At 31.7% G+C, this 18,194-nt stretch overlaps 3 protein-coding genes across 7 annotated transcripts in view; 1 reads left to right on the plus strand and 2 right to left on the minus strand.

The window, feature by feature from the left end:
• Positions 1 to 6,464, minus strand: part of LOC143155322 (protein qui-1) — a 28,512-nt gene extending 22,048 nt beyond the window's left edge. For all 3 annotated transcript variants that reach the window (XM_076327930.1, XM_076327929.1, XM_076327927.1), the window contains exon 1: positions 6,387 to 6,464. The gene's annotated coding sequence lies outside the window, so the exon portion shown is untranslated. The remainder of the gene's footprint in view (positions 1 to 6,386) is intronic.
• Positions 6,465 to 8,049: 1,585 nt separating this feature from the next.
• On the plus strand, positions 8,050 to 11,057 carry Mtssb (mitochondrial single stranded DNA-binding protein). Its single transcript, XM_076327670.1, has 4 exons — positions 8,050 to 8,209; positions 8,283 to 8,367; positions 8,851 to 8,970; positions 10,757 to 11,057. The coding sequence occupies exons 1-4, from the start codon at positions 8,198 to 8,200 to the stop codon at positions 10,966 to 10,968; spliced, it is 429 nt and encodes a 142-aa protein (XP_076183785.1). The 5' UTR covers positions 8,050 to 8,197; the 3' UTR covers positions 10,969 to 11,057.
• Positions 11,058 to 13,319: 2,262 nt separating this feature from the next.
• The window catches only part of Aop (ETS variant transcription factor anterior open), a 37,899-nt gene continuing 33,024 nt past the window's right edge, over positions 13,320 to 18,194 (minus strand). For 2 of the 3 annotated variants that reach the window (XM_076327671.1, XM_076327672.1), the window contains 2 exons: positions 16,961 to 17,210; positions 13,320 to 15,501 (listed from right to left, as the gene is read on the minus strand). In XM_076327671.1, the coding sequence (XP_076183786.1) occupies positions 15,225 to 15,501; positions 16,961 to 17,210 (527 nt within the window). In that variant the 3' untranslated portion in view covers positions 13,320 to 15,224. The remainder of the gene's footprint in view (positions 15,502 to 16,960; positions 17,211 to 18,194) is intronic. The other variant, XR_012994350.1, reaches the window with a different exon arrangement.

Raw genomic sequence — 18,194 nt, forward strand, 5'->3', positions numbered from 1 at the left:
AGTAACAAAATTTCCGAACCATAATTTTCTAAATTGTAGTAGGTAACTACATATAATATATTGCATGTACTCTTGCAACGAAGACATGAAAGACATTGATAATCGGAGCTTTAACTAAATCTGTAATATAAATAGTAAACACAAAGTAATAAATTAAATTAGGTTAAATAATCTGATATTTTTTATTTTATCATTTCGAAAAAAGTAAGTGTACTTAACTTCGATAAGTGAAAAGTAAAAGTACATTATTTTATCACCACAAAAAGAACACGATTGGTAACCCTAGGGACTATTCTATTATCCGAGTAGATGTATCTTTTGATTATGTTGGACAATGGAAACTTTACTATACCGTACAAATGTGGTTTGGTTGTATATCGAGTGAGGAATAAAAAGGCTGATAAACACTGTTAAAAAAACGTGGAACGTCAAGGGATTTCCGAATGAATGGAGAGCAGTCACTATAGCACCGATTTATACAAAACAGACTCTAGAGGCAACAAATAACTATAGAGAAATCAATCTATTATGTACAGCATACAAAATGTATACAATGATAATGAACAAAAGATTCAAGAAAGAGAAAGCAATAAAAACAATCTTCGCTGAAATACAGAGCCTATTTAGAAGAAAAAACCTCACCTATGGCCCCTCTAAAATAAAAGTAAATAATGTAAACGTTACTCCTGTGTGTATTATTATATTCTTGAATATCGTGGAAAAAAATAAACCACAAAGAAAACTGGTAACCTGTACTGCTTCTTTATTGATATGAAAAGGTGGCAGGAAATTACTATGGATAACATTAGAAAGAAAGTTGATCGTCAAAAGATGGATTAGAAGAATAAATAAATATACAAAGAGGCGAGAAGTTTATCGAAAGTAACTAATAAGAAATCAGGAAAATTCTGGGGTTCTTCCCTCTTTGGGTAAGAGAGTAAGGCAAGATTCTATAAAAGAGCTATAAAAGGTTCGCTCGGGGAATTCCGTTAAAAGAAGAAAATAGGATGCTGGTAAAAGGAGAGATAAAAATAAAATCAAAGATGAAGAGATTGGAGGAATACTTTGGTAAAGGAAAGGTACGTTTCAACACACAAAAAGTCTAAAGTAAATATTTGCTAATATTCCAGACAGAAAGAAGTAGAAGAAAGTACACACACGAGGTAGAAAATATTTGACATTGAGAAAGTGAAGAAATATTAGTATTTAGGATACAAGATGAAGAGGAACATCAATACTTGTACAATTATAGAGATTGGCAGAGAGAAATTTGAAAAATGTCTTCGAGAGAAGGAAAATATTTCAACTCACATATTCATTCGGCATCGTAAAATGGTTGGAAACAGATATTGAAAATATCAATATCGCCATAACAACGCAGTTAACGAAATATAGAAAATTATGCCCAAGTGCAAATAAAGAAAGGATCACTATAGCCCAAGATCGAGGAGCAAGAGGCTTCATAGATGTACACAAAACAGATTAAAGCACTCAGAAAGTACTTTCACAACAGACATCACTTCAACAAACTATAGCAATAGCCGACCGAATACACACTGCTTAACTTAACAACACAAACACATGACAGCGATGAAATACAATTCCACCAATACAAAATAGATATATGGAAATCCAAAGAACTGCATGGAGGACACTGGTAAAATATATATATATATATATATATAAAGAATACACAATTAAAGAATGAACTGTTCCCCGAAATAGAAGGATTTATCATGGTCATCCAAGATTAAATTATTATAACCAGAAACTACTAAAAACATATACATATCATGGTTATCCAAGATTAAATTATTATAATCTCAAACCATTAAAAACATGTACATATCATGGTCATCCAAGATTAAGTTATTATAACCAGAAACCACGTTTACTAAATGTGTCGTTGACTTATATAAAAAGTGGAAAATGTAGTTTCAAGATTGGGAGTATGTAATAAATGAAAAAGTGAAAAAGTGAAAATTTTAATTCCTTCGCAAGCTCGTGAAACGAATAGCGGGTTAAATAAATAATTATTCGAGGGGCGGATATTGTCCCTCGCTACATAAATGCTACTTCACTTCCAGGTGAACCTCTGAACTTTTGACCCGGCTACTACTCTGGGTAAAATATATACATGCATGCATACGCGCACATAAATGTATGTGACGTAACGCAGCTAAATCGACCGATTTCGAGCAAAACGACGTTATTCCAATTATTTATTTAAAATAAATAAAGAAATGTCAATTTTTGCAATATATACACAGAGTCGAAAAATGATCTAATTGGTAATTCTTTGAAATCTTTGGAGATTAAAAAAATCCAGAAGCGGATCGGAGCTTCGATTTATTTTTTCAATAAAAAAGAGCTTGCAGCATGTGTTTTTCAATGACATTATATTTCTGTGATAAAGATATTATCGATAACAAAATAACTCTTATCGAATTCAAAGATATTGAACGGAATGGAAATACGATGAACTACATTAAGATAATTTTGAATTTATACATTTCGAGAATGAAAATATTTCTCAAAAAGTTAACGAAATGCTTTTATAACGAAGAAGTCAATTAGTTGCAAGTATATGATATTTTATACGATTGGTAAAATGCAGGTTGGTGAGTAATATTTTAAAAACGGTTCACGATCAAAAATCAGTTACGATATTATTACAATAAAATATTACAATATATATTTCAAATAATTTTGGGAGAATCACCACATAAAGTTATTGCAATTGTCCATCAAATTGTTTAATCGTTAATTTCAAGTAAGAATTGTATCATACTTAAATGCCTTATAGTAGCCCTAGTAGTTAGATTTAAATGCCCAGTAAGAATAAGAAGTCAACAGTGCACGTGAACTTAAAAAAATTATACAAAATTAAATAATAAATATAAACCACTGTAACATTGCAAGTTGTGATCATTGTATGATTTTGAGACTTCGTGGGAGCGTGACGAGCTCAGCTTATCAAATGATTCGAATAAATGGAGAAAGTTTGGAAACCTCTGGGTTCTGGTGCAGAGATGAGGTATAGCTCGACGAGTTGAATAAGATATCTGGTGGTGGGGATACTGACCCCGCCCCTTCTCCTACCAGGTGTCCGTATGGACTTACAAGGGAAAAATGTAACCTATCCCCCTCCAATCCTAACCTACTTTTGCAGGATGGTAGATTATAGGTCCCTGCTGCAATGTACGAATCGTTAGGTGTAATTCACGATAATTGCAGAGATATGAGTAATTAAAGTTACATAACATGCAATATATATGTATATATGTATAAATTATACCAGGAATATCAATCTCTGTCATCGAAATAACTGTAACGCAAATGCTATAAGCAGGTATTTACGGGCTCAAGGTCGTAACCATCGGAGTCCCGTCGATCGAATTTTTTTTTGAATACAAAAATGTTTTATGCGAACAAAACATAAGAAGTACTTCTCACTAGAATAAATAGCGCCAATACAATTAAATGTTAGTTTTAAACAAACTATTGGATGTTTCGACTCGGCAATTTTCGAATTGTCTTCGGTTTAACGCGAACGTTCTATTGTAGCTATAAGCAGAATTAATTATACAATAATCGTACAAAAAGGAATGAAATAAAAGTGAAAAGAAACAATGAATATGTAAAAGAAGTAACAAAAAGTATATAATAATGAAAGTGAAAAGAAACAATGAATATGTAAAAGAAGTAACAAAAAGTATATAATAATGAAAGTGAAAGGAAGAAAAAATAATGTGTATAGAACGAATGCAATTTTGTAACGATAAAAATATACACAAACGTTATGCGTCATCTAGGGAGACATATTGTGGTAGTAGTGTATACAAGTTGTTTTGTGAACGATGGTGTTGAGTGGTTTTCAAGGTCACCTTATCTTTTCAACACCTTTTTCTACCTCTAAAAATAAAAGAGTTATTCAGGTAGTGTACTACAATAAGCACGTCATCCTATATAATAAATTAAGATACTCGTAAATGCTGGAACGTATTTTGGAAAAACAAATATGACTATATTAAAGTATATTTCCCTCGTTAGTGAAAACTGCTTGGCATCGTTCTGATAACTTCCAATTGTCCTGGAGAAAAAGTACTCGCTTTTTGACGCGAAAAATGTTTCCACTGCCATTTTGACACATTTAAAGTTTACGTATTCATTTTTATCAAAAAATTTTACAGAGATCCGAATAAGTGTGTGAATGGTGGTTTTTGGATGGTCTTCTTCACGACATGTGATCTAACATTGTCATGATCAAAACTTAATTTTTTTTTAATCTTTTGCTGCAAAAATCAAGTCAAGATTCTTTTTTCGGTGATCTAACATTGTCATGATCAAAGCTTAATTTTTTTTTAATCTTTTGCTGCAAAAATCAAGTCAAGATTCTTTTTTCGGTGATCTAACATTGTCATGAATAAAGCTTAATTTTTTTTTAATCTTTTGCTGCAAAAATCAAGTCAAGATTCTTTTTTCGGTGATCTAACATTGTCATGATCAAAGCTTAATTTTTTTTTAATCTTTTGCTGCAAAAATCAAATCAAGATTCTTTTTTCAGTCCAAAGTTACAGCTTCCGAAACATTTTGTCAAATCCGTACTTTGACCTTTCCCCCTCTCTCTATCTCCTGAAGGCCCACAAAAAAATTATGTTACAAATCGATGGCCTACTTATGAATCTAGATGTATGCAAAGTTTAAACAAAATCATTTTTGAGTAATTTTTTGAATAAAATGAATCCGAACGATACCTCGTTTGTATTATTTTTAATTATTTGAACTACTTTTGAAGAACTTGCAAATACATGTATGAATTTAAAATAAATAGTCTAAGGTTCTATTTAAGTTCGTCTTTACCATACAAACCATGTGAATGCACTGATTAATCTTATGAAAATATAATAATAAATATTTTAATTTTCAATTGTGGCTAAAATTTTATATGGCATCCATTAAAAGTCAAAAATTGGCAGAGATAGTTTCGTTACCTTTAAACGGGGAAGAATTGATTGCACATAAGCAGGAAACATTGTACTTGCTTAAAAAATAATCTGTTGATTAACTAGAACATCATTGTCTAAATTGACAAAGAATTTGAAAATTGGCTTTCTAGTAAATAACAGTAGCAGATTGTCTGAACCATTTTCCCCGATTCCTAATTACTGAGGATACATATAAGTATTTATATATATATAAGTATGCATACATTCCTAATAACATAAAAATAAACTAACAATACCTTAAAGTTTGCTAAATGGACATTAGTGAAAGATTCACCAAAAAATCCTGGACAAATTGTTACGTTTTGTAAACATTGTGATGTACATTAGTAACAACACTTCATTATTATTTCAATACAATTGATCAGTTAAAGTTATGAACACCGAATCGAAAAATCTGAGAAAGGTCGAATTAAAAATTGCGCACAATGTTTACTATATTTTTAAAATCTTAATATTGTAAATATAATTTCAAAATTACAAGACTTGGAATTTGGAAATTTACAACAATATTCTGCATTAAGAAACAGATTATAATCATCCATAACAATGATATCAGAACTCTTTAAGCGCGAGAAAAATAAAAAGCTAGAAATAAACAGTTTCTTTTTGAAAATTACTATGGTAAAAGAATACCAAAACCTTTTGTTAAAATATTACTCAACTGTATTTTTAAATTGAATTATATTAAAACTTTATTATATTATTAATATAATAACATATATCAGCTACATTATCTCTTAATATATGTATATACACACTTTAATATGCACAAGTAACGAATGCACGAAACGTTTAGTGAAATTAATCCATCGTACGGTATTCCATGTTCGTCTAAAGTTGATTAGATCATTGTCCTTTAATTGATCGCGTAAACAGAAGAATAGAAAAACAAAGCGATATGTACAAACAATTGTATATTTAAATGATAAATAGTAATAAGGTGGCGAACGAAGAGCGTAAAATATATAAAAACTGATGATTATTTCTCGCGAGGGAAGAATCGAAGCGCCACCTGTTTATCGATAAGCGATAATAATTATTTTTTTTTCTAATTCACGCGTCAAGAAACAATCATCGCATCGGTAATATTTCCAATTATCTTCTTCCTATCGATCGGTAAGGACGAGTCAAAATGGCGGTCGGAGTGGGGGGATGTTTATCGAGCTAAGGGAGTCTCAAAAAAGACCAATCCTAATTTTCTTAAAATAACTACGACATTTGCAGCATCCAAACCTTGTGAAAGTTGTATGAAAATCTATAATTTTCTGATAGTCGAGTGAAAAGGAACCGTGACAGGAGAAGTTACGGATAAGAAAATTCACGAAAAGCGGTCGCGGTTTGAGTAGAGAATCTAAAAGAGAATGAAAAGGCGCTTACCGGTCTGTCGCTTTGACTGAAACGAAAAACACCAACCCTCAACACGGGCGCCGCACCACTGCTGACATCGAAGCCCGAGCGTGGCTTGAGTGAAGCGATAGGTCGACGCGCATGCGCATTGACTTACTTCACCTGGGAACAGGTTGATAAAGCGCCATCTGGTAGGGGGTTGATGGAGCAAAGATTTATACACTTTACCATGCAGATCATCGCGAAAATTATTACGCTATGAGCTGAAAGTGAGGGAAAATAAATCTACCATTTTAAGGAATAGAAACGTTTGCATACGTCTACAAAATAGGACAATAATTTTGTACGCTTGAAATATTTTTACGCAATGTATTTTACTACACTTTATTTCTACTTTATATTTTATCATGACTCGATATCGTTATTTACTCTAATCTCTTATACATTATTATTTTATACGTCGCCTTAAATTTCTACATTTCACTATCGTCTTAAAAATAAAACTTCTTTATACGCACATACTTATTTCGTTGAAAATTGTATTCGTTTGTATGAAAATGATAGGACCGAGATATATAATGTAAAATAAAAACTGTATATGATAAATATTCTTTACAGAAACAATATATAAGTCGTCATTCGTGTTTCGTTGTAAGTAGTCTCTTTATCCTCTCCATTGCTGTATAGTTGTCGCGGCGAATTTGACAGACTGCGAGTGAACGAGAGGGCATATGACAATAAACTTCGGGCAAGTCTTAAGTTGCTTTAATAATTAATCTTATATTATAACAATCTTCCAATTTCATTAACCAGTCCCTACTGACATCGAATGAAGACTAATGTAATAATAAATTCATGAGTGGATTTCTTATTCACTGTTCTAAAAACCACTTTCCAAATCTCCAAGAGTGCAAGTGCTTAGTTCGATTATTTACAAATATTTATTGAAATAAATTGTTAACGAAGTTTGTGAATTTCCTGCCAGGATTACAAGAGGTAGGTAGAGAGATTTTAAACAAAACGTATTATAGGAACAAAAGTCCGATTTACATCTGGATTAAGTTTGAGATTACATCTAAATAATTAGATGTAGTCTCTGATCTGCCATCTTGTCGAAATTGGAGGGTCTCCGAGCCCACGTAGTCCCTGAGGCTAATCGTTGGAAGTTAGGTCTTTGATGGGTACAATTCGTATGGTGATCGTTTTAGAACCCGTGGATTGTTCAGATATAGGGTATAGGGTCTCTGCGTATAGTACGTGGAACTATTTTTTATTTTGTATCAATTTTTCGTCCATGAAAACATATAATTCTAAATAAATATATACTAGTATAAGAAAGCGTAGAAGATAAATTTTTTTATTAAAAAATTTTATTTACAATTTATTTAGAATCATATGTTTTCATGGATGAAAAATTAATGCAAAATAAAAAATAGATTGAAAAAAAAACTCAATTTCGAAAAAGATTCGAACTCAAGCTTCCATGTTGGAAGTTTAAGATGTTGTCGCTGAATCAAAATAATGTTCAATACTTGTTTGAAATAAATATATAAGTACGACAATAATAAAGCTTTAATCACATGTCTCAAAAACTATTAAATGCTATATTTTTTGCTTATAATGCTATATTTTCTTGAATCAGATGACTAAATCTACAAACATACAAAATTTCAACTAAATCAATAACCCGAAGGATTTGTACTTTCCTTATAAGTGTCGCTATTACTAGTCGATACACGTTGCTAACTTTATTGTTATTTTTCAAAACAAAAACAAGTGTTTCTTTTTCTTAATTAATGATTTATAATAACAGTTACTATTGATATATAGATTACAAGAAAATGTTTCAACGAGTGAGTGAAGCTGAATATTATATCAAATAAATCTTATTGAATCATATCTAAACACGTGCTTTTTCATTTTTAGGTTATATCGAAAATGATGAAAAGTATTCCTAAAGTTAATTGTATGCGAATGACTACGACTCCTGTTATTACAAAATTAGAAAAAAGTAAGTGAAATATTTTCTAACTTTCAATACCGTTTAATAATTTATTATAAAACAGTTCCATGATACTCTCTGTATTATTGTGCTTCCAAAAAAGTATTGTGTAATATTTCATACTTTAATCGCATGTATTACATTATCGCATGTAATACATTAATATCATAAATGTTTTCTTACTGATCATTGTTATTAACTGTTTTTTCCTTCTATAAAATTGTAGGCAATTTTTATTTTAAATGAAAATAAGAATCAATCATGTAAATTAACATCAATCACATATTTTCTGTAATATTATTTGAAAATAAATGAAATATCGATTTATTCAAATCATGTTTAATTAATTTAAATTCAACAGTTATATTAAATTCAGTATAGACTTTTTTCTTATCCTTTATGCATGACTGTACTTATTTTATTCACCATGAAAATACTTTCTTTTCAAAATTTGGAATTTAAATAATAATGTTATGTATCCTTAATTTGTAGCAATGAATCAGATAATTGTGTTGGGAAGAGTGGGTAATGATCCACAAAAACGAGGTTCACTAGAGCATCCTGTTGTTATGTTTTCTGTCGCTACTCATAGTAACTACAAATACATGAATGGTAAAGTATATAGAATAACTTTTTACAAGTCAAAATAATGGAAAAAAATAACATACACATAAGTGTAGCTAAGAATCTGTTGTTTTTTTGTTATATATAATTTTCAAAATATTGTACAAATGCTGCTTATAAAATTGATTGGACATACATCAATTTAGATGATCAGGTATACATCACTAAGAAATGATGCAACCATTTAGGATAATATTATAGAAGTATAGGTCAAGTCAACCAAACGTGCAAATTGTTCATGGTAAAATATATTAGAAAGTGTTTTACCATTTTGTAATTTAACTTGAAGTTGGTATCGTTGAATCACTGATGCTACATTAAACTTTCTATTCGTTTTATATATGTCCATATAATTATCAATATTATTAATGTATTTTGAAAAATTCAATGTTTCTTTTTTATATGTATTCCATGTGCTGCTAGTTGAGCATAATCCACTGCTACTGACTGTTATATGATGTACCTCCGCACATCAAGCACGTGCACCATACGATGCTTCTATGTTCAGTTGATGATGTGTCACAAATATCAGGGCAAGTTTTATGCTGCCCAATGTACCATTCAGCAAACTTTACATTTGTATCTTTAGATTCGTTCTAGTAATATGTCAACGTATTTTGAGGATATTTTGAAGTTAGGCAGCTCAATGTTATTTCGCTGTTTAAAGATTTATGATTGGATCAAGAGCTAATAGGCCCTTGACATACACCATGTATCATGGAGTAACTTGCAGTTACGTAACTACTAGGTTTGAAATTATGATAGATGACTTGAAGTTATACCTACTATCAAAAAAAGGATCTTATTTTTAGCGATTCTTACAAAGAAGATGAAGAAGACACGAATGTCTTTTGGTATGAGGAATAATATAATTACAAAAATTAAATTTGTAAATTTTAATTAATTATGAAATAGGAATTTAGATATTTAGACTTGTTCTATTATTTTTAATCATTATATAATTGTAGTCTTTCTTGATAATTAGGGAATGTATTAAGGCAAGTGATGATGTATGTCTGATCTCAGTTTTATGGATGCGTTTGCTCGCAATTTTTTTCATTATATTGTCATGTAGAATTCATCTTGAAAAAACATTTTTAATTTTTCTTAATCATCTGTATATAGATGTCCCAAATTTTAATATATATTTTAATGTTTCTATGAATTTGAAAATTTAGTTTTTAACATTTAACTTTTCTAATTAGTACTTTGGGATATTTTTTAGTATAACTAATTTTTTAGCATTAAATCAGTAATTCTTTGCACTATGCCAGATTTTGCACAATTCGTTTCGGTACCCCCAAGCCATGTAATTGTCAGTTTTTATCTCAAGTTCTGATTAATTTTGTGTACTTATTATTCAATAAGTATTACATAATCAATATATAGATTTCCAGCTTATTCTACTGTATGTAAATAATATTTTATTTTAAAGGAGGGGCTTTTAAGATCAATAATTTGCAACATAAACATAAGAATTTAATAATATTAGAACAGTTGTATCTTTTTAAATAATTAATCCAACTGAATAGTACCTTAATGTATTCTTTATTGAGGTTCCTTTTACAAAATGGAAAAGGAATCATTATTTAAAAAGCACAATATATGTCATTGTAGTGGCATCAACATGGAGTGCAAAGGGTTATAAATAAATGAATTATTTGTGAAGCTTTTAAATGTCTGTTAAATCTATCAAACGCGAATTGTATATTTCTATTCTTTCCTTACAACATTTACCATGTTTGCAAGATGTAGTAGACTGAAAATATTGCAGGAGACTTTGCACAACGAACAGACTGGCATAAAATATGCGTTTTCCAACCGAATCTTCGTGACAACGTGATCAGCTATCTCAAGAAAGGTCAGAGAGTAATGGTCACAGGAAAGATAAGCTACAGTGAATTTACTGATGAGGCAGGTAATGTAAAACCGAGCACTGCCATAATCGCGGATGAAGTTGTATTCTTCTATTCTGCTAAAGAATAAAATTTAGATTTAAGTTATATTTATAAAGAAATTTTTTAAATAAAATATTTCTAGAACTCTTATAGAAATAAAATTAATTGTTAAAAATATATACTATTTATTTTTAAATATCTCCTTGAATTGAGTCAGAGGTAATTTGTGTGTTTCATTATTTTATGAACTGCGAATTGCCAGTTTTTCATATTTTTAAATATTTTTGTGATATTTTGTTTCTTTTGACGGGGTGTAATAAATTGACACTAGAAATTATCTTAATAAGTAAATAAATCTCTATTTACACATTGCTCGTTCATTGGCAATGAGTTACACAATAAACGATCAGTATTCTCCTAAAATTGTACAGGTTTCAATTTATACAAGATGTGCAAAAAGAAATGAACTATAAACTCTGTCAGTAAATCGAAAGGATGATACATAGTTCGTAAGTGTTCGGAAATAAAAAAGATTTCGGAAGCATCGAAAATTCCGTGATACGCGCACACGTGTGTAACACGTATACACATATACAATATATTTTTCACGATATATAACATCTCAAATGAAGATCATAGTCGAGATCGAGATGACTGACTCGATATGAACTTCTTTCATACGATGCATAATCTCTGAAAGTATTCATTGACAATGAGTACAGAATCTACATCAGTATCTAATGTGTGTAGAACTTATGAGAACTGATACATTGTTCATTATTTATCAATAAATAATTTCAAAATGTTGTAATAACATTTTATGATTTTTCGATAAAGCGTCAAAATATAATCTTTGTTTCGATTTAAATGAAGATTGACGGTTAGAGAAACAAAATTTTTCATACGATTTTGTGTTTGTGTGTGTGTGTGTGTGTGTTATTTTATACTTATAATTAGTATAAATCATTCTTTCATAAAAATTATATACACAAAATGAAAGTTTTTCTATGCATCTGTATATGTTACGATAAAAATTCCACAGAGATCACAGTATACAAACAACCAAATACAGTAATTTCCGGATAACTGAAACGACTTTCCCCACCACTGTTATATACTTCAATATAAGTGACTTGACTTGAGTGACCGGCGCGTCAGTTTCGGATGAAAGCGATAAGATATGCAAGTGGGATCGAATTTCATCCACGAATAAATATTATAATTGTTACATTTGAAATTCTACTTACACGAGAGTATTATCAGTGGATTCTTCGAATTTTCTCAATAAAAATAAATGTAAACATGATTTTATACTGTTTATTATTAATTAGATGTATCGAAAATTTTTCAGAGATTATTCGAATAACGTAGGATTGAAAATAATAACCCGACTGAGATAGCGTTTAAATTCATTTTCGTTGAAGAAGTCGCATTAATCCAATGATAATACTCTTATAAAGATACAGTATTGTCACGATAAATGTGAAAAGTTTCTCCTCCCGTTATTAGGGGAGAGGTCTCCATTAGAACCAGTCAAACGATAAAACAAATACTTGTGTTAGTAAAATAATATCAATACAAAGATGAACTATATGATACCATATTTGTCAGATCTTTCTGATTAAAATGAGACCAAACACGATATAATTTAGATCATATTTATTTATTTTTTAAATGATAAATACGAAAGAAACCAGATTTTACCGATTCCGAGCCACGTTTGATCACGTTGTACGATTACGATAAGTGTGAATAGAAAATGGACTTATTTAATGGGTGAAAAATATCGAGTTAATATCACTTGTTAAACGAGCAAATATCATTCAAATTATGTCGTGTTTGGTCTGATTTTAATCAGGAAAATTTTACAAAAATTCGTTCATGAAAGTTTAATTAAAAAAAAATTGTTTTAATATAATTCTATTAATATGATAAACGATCAAATAACCTTTAAACTTTGGCGACTGTCTGGATGCTCAGTCTCTTTTCTTTTTCTTTCATTTCCTATTATTCTTGGATGGTCTTTCATAAATATAAATTTTTGTTCCAAGACCGTCACATTTATCGAGAAAATACTGTACATTGAAACGTGTCAAATTTTTAATTTTCATCGATACATAACTAACTCTCATCCTGAACGCTCGTTCTCGTTGTTCTTGGATGCGAGCTATGAAACATAGATAATCCGAGACTGGCTTGTTGGTTGCTCTATCGGATGATATGTGCGTAGCTTGACCTCAATCTGAGATAAAAAAAAAAAAAGATCGATTCCTGAATCGAAAACTCGACCTTTTCTGGATAACTGTAACATTAAGAACACAAATTCGTTTCAGTCGTTCGCAGATTACTGTTCAGAGTTCTCCATTTATAAATCTCTTGCTCGCAAATACAATTTTCATTTTTGCAGCAGCACCCCCTCCCCCCTCCCCCCATCTCTCTTACTCTCATACATATTTATTCGCGCACATGCATACACACACCCATTCACCTCGTAACAACGTTTTCATACATTTTTTTCTTTTTTATGCTTCGAGTCTTATGCAAAAATACGATCTTAAGGCCTGTTTCTAATCGTACACGCGCCTTCGGTCCCTAGTTACAATTTTTTTTCTGCTTCTTTCGAAAATCTAGGGTCTGTTGGCGAGGAATGTGAGCCACAATCGCATCGACAACGAACACAGAAATTTCGCATATAAATTTCTCTTCGGTAGTAAAATATATATGTGTGTGTATATATAAAAATAATATATATAATATATAAACAATATATACACACACACACATATATAAGAGAAAGATTTATTTATATATAAATTTATATTCATATATAACTCTGGCCCCGAATTCCGTAAAACTCTTTCGCGTTTTCTTTTGCTAATAGAGTTCACTATACTTCTCTTTTTTTTTTAATAGTTCGTCAACTTAATTAGTAAGTATTTACGATTTAGGGATACGATCTATAATGTCCTTTCGAGAGTTTTTTTTAAAACGATGGTTACGTTTTACCTTTCTCTCTCTCTCTTTCGCTCTCTCTCTTTCTCTTCTTTTTTTCATTTTTTTTTTTTTATTTATTTATTTATATATATAGATCATTCGACTAAACGCATACTTATACATAAATTACCGACGAATTAGATTGGCACAACTGAGGTGGCGCAACGGGAAGTTGGTTCTGAAGTTTTATCGAATCCAGATATTTCCAGGATAGATCTACGTATCTCGTACAATAAAAGATCCCCTGAAAAATCGAAGTGGGATTGCTATATTTCATTAGTTTATATTACATCAATTTGTAAACTTTACGTAAAGACTTTTTAATAACAATTTTTTTTTTTTTTCTTTTCTTTCAAATAAAAAGAACTTTGGATAAATTCAATCTCTAGTTATAACTAAGCATAGTTCGATCCGGAAAATTTACTTTCAAGCTAAACTTTACATCACAGAATAACTTTGGAATAAAATACCTCGATCGTTTCCCGAACACCGTTTTGTACGTTCGTCGATAACGCTTTTTATATACGTCTTTTTAAAGTAGTTCGTTGTAGAAGCGAAAAATCGTTTCACACTCGCACACGTGTCTCAACACGAGGGATGAAAAAACAGATGGCGGAATATCCGCGAAAGTTCAGCTTCACCGAAGCGTCCTCCAGAATTGCAGCACGACGATTGACTCTGAGCTCACTCAACGAGACTGAAGGCAGTCAATCATCCTACGACTCGAAGTGCATGGAAATCGATGAACCGCATTGATTGAACGATCCACGAGCCGATTTAAAATTGGTTAAAAATTAAACGTCGTTGAAAGATGGAATCAATGTTTAAAGAAAAACGACGAGCGCCCAAAGAATTGAACGATAACCGAGCGACGAAGTTTTCGATCAGAAGCCCAGTCGATTGGCCATCGACCAGACACGGTAGAAGACATTCCTGTTACTTTGAATCATTTTTCCTCGGCGTAATTGCGTAAGGTTGATCCGCAATTTTTTTTTTCAGAATGTACTTTTTCATCAGTCTTTTCATATTTTATTGCCCTGGAAACATCGAGAACCCAGTGGTTTCAAGTTCGTGGATAAATTTCTTCAGAAATCTCATATCTATCTATTCGTTTGATATCAATAGTATCGAAATCGTACGATTTCGTAATTTCCGAATTATAACAAATATCTCTAGCCCCTAGAAAACATTTTTCGTTAGCGAACGTTTGGAAGAAACCAGACAGTCGAATTCTTCGAACATATTCTCTAGTAACGCATTCGTTTACAGTGCGAGGACGCACTGTGGTAAATGGTCTATCGACACTGTCAGCATTTAAAACGCACAATCGAATCAGCACTACGTTTCGCGTCACTTCCTCTCTTCCGACTCTTGGTTGGTTTTAACGAGATTGTACGCATGACTTCTATATTTTGTAGGCGGATCATGAAGAGGTAGAGGTTGCTGCTGTTGCTGTTGCTCGCTGGATAGCTGACTCATGCTGGACATCGAGAGGTCTGTCGGCATATCGATTTCCGGCTCGGCGCCACTTCCTCCTTCTTCTTCCGGCTCTGACTTTATCCGCATTTGCTGACGCAGCAGAGATATGTTCTTTATGTTCTTTAGCTCTGTCGGGTTTCGCAGAAACCTGAACACAAAGAAATCACTTATTTTTAAACGAGTTCTACTCTCTCCTGCGAAACTATCAAAACTACACTCGGGACAAATTATATACGTGTATGTACATACGTTAACGGCCTATTAAGATTTTGAATTTCATAGAAATGCTGCCTGCTTTCTTTTACACGCGTCGTTGCCTGCGAAAGAAATGCAATTTCGTCCGCTGGACGATAAGTAACTATTCAAGTAGCGAGATATAGTTATTCGAGTTCTCGAGCATTTCGCGCAATATTTGCAATTCTGCGTGACATGTGCAAAAAAAAGAAGTGTACAAGCCAATCGCTCAAAGAGGGATCTTAACGACCTTAGAGGGATGTTAATAAGTTAAAGTTAAAAGCGATTATTGGTTTTGGTAACGTAGGTGATACTTTGATTCCTCGACAGTGTACGATTAATGTTACAATGTTGCAAAGTGAATAGATAAATCATGGTAATGATGGTGAATAGGTAAAGTGATGGTAATGACGGTGAATAGTTCGAATGAATAGATAAAGATTGTATCCGTGTTGGTATTAACGATTAGTAATATAATTTTGTAATATTATAAGACGTAGTTGAGAATTTAAAAAAAAATATATAATACAGAAGCAGGCTTGCTACTTGCATTACTAAAATAAAAAATTGTACGATAAATTGTAATACACATTGGACGACGTTTAACTCTGGCAACATTTTCAGTGAATCTTGACTAAACACATTTTACTCGATTTAACGGCTACTTTACAACATTCTGCATACGATAACAATTTTTTCTCTTCCTTCGGTGACTCATGGTCCCAATGTGGACCATATCAACGAAGATCGGATAACGTACAATTTTATACGAAGAAATTACTCACGATGCAAGAGTTTATTCTAATCGACGCGATTTAAGCGAACTGCAAATTTTTTACAAATATCGATTACCTTATTCTACTATTTTCCGCACATAGAATTAGAATAATTGAAATATTATGACAACGATTCTATTTCTATTTTAATAAGGAACTGCTCAAATCATGATGCGAAAAGTGAAAATATTTAATAAATCACTGGAGTGAATTTTGCGACGTTTCCTATGTGTATTACATTGTATTATTTAAAGGTTTAAAAATACGAGAATCTATTCACCGTAACTTCGAACAAGACGAGATCTCATATTCCTTGCAAATATGTAATTTCGTGATTAAAACAAACACCTACTTAGAACTATTAAATTTTGTTACGTATTATTACATAACTACAAATAAGTCTACTTCGTACAAGTGATTTATCAATTTTATGGTTTCTTTGCACACGATTGCACCCTGTTTATGCCTAATTCGTCAAGAAAGAATCCTTTGTTTCCAAGATCAATTGCAATTAATTGAAACTGAAAATTATGAAATTCGGTGTTTATTTCGCTTTTCAAACCTGTGTGAGAAATAAAAAAGATGGCAGAAACTTACTGGTAACAGTGCCGCTCTCCTTGGACCTTTCGTAGTATATTCACACGGTAGTAGTACCGAAGAGCTCTACTCATTTTATCGTAATTCATGGAAAGATGATTCTTCTGGATGCCCCAGAGCCTCGCTAGTCCGGGAGGATCAACAATTTTGAACACACCTGTTTCCCGGCTTTTCCACGCGATGTAATGTGTATATCGTTGCGAAGGGTCGTTTAAAAGTTGTTGAAGAAAATCCCACAAAAGTCTACCATCTGCAACGAAAAAAGAACGTTTTCACACTGTTTCCATGAGTATACACACATTGTACATGTTCACATGTATATTTGTACTGCACTATCGCTCTAAAATTTCATAGAAATGAAGATTTTTCATATCGAAAAGTAATTACAAAGGTCGTACGATATAAAGTAAAAATTGTGTTATGCGAGTATTGCTGTATTTGTGTTGCAACGTTTTATTATGTTTATTGTATAACGAGGAGACAACCAACGAGCTGTTCGACGACAGTTCTCCTCGAAATTTTAAAGAGATACATAGCATTTACGTTGCTCTATTCCTTGTTCGTTAAGTAGTCAGTTGAACGATTCTTCAGAAAAACACGAAAAGTTAACGAACTATTTGTTGCTTCGAGAAAAAGCGAAATAAGTATGTATGGAGTTGGATCGTTTCGTTGACTACGTCTCTTCTGGCGATTAATTACCTACATATGTATGTATCTAGTTGTTTAGATTTCAATATTATTTTGCAGAGTTGGTAGTCTTCTTCCGTTATTACGCAACAATTTATACCGACAAACTTTCACTTCTACGAAGAAGTTCACGGACGAAAGATTGTTAAGAACTCGCAACGATAAAACTAAGTCTAAGTCCAAGTACAATTATCCGATACTTACGTAAAGTACTCGATTAATATGTAAAGATATTTTCGGTAGAGGATTAGTTTCTTTTAAAGCTCGAGGAATGCATCAAACTTTTGGATACAGTACTATATTTGTATACTATATCGCTAAGACCAGAAGTTGCAAATACTTTCGTCGTCTTCGTTAATATATGCATGTTAAAGAATACAGGTCCCGTTTGCAACGATTTTGAAACATTGTCTTCCTCGAAACTGGTCGTATCGTTTTAAACAATGAAGAATTTCCAACTTCGAGTTTAGGTGACTCGGTCCGTAGAGTCGTAATCAACAACGATTGTCCTTTGAATCGAAATAGATACACACTTAATGATTATTTA

The sequence above is a fragment of the Ptiloglossa arizonensis genome, chromosome 2 (assembly GCF_051014685.1).
Source record: "Ptiloglossa arizonensis isolate GNS036 chromosome 2, iyPtiAriz1_principal, whole genome shotgun sequence".
Classification (NCBI taxonomy): domain Eukaryota; kingdom Metazoa; phylum Arthropoda; class Insecta; order Hymenoptera; family Colletidae; genus Ptiloglossa; species Ptiloglossa arizonensis.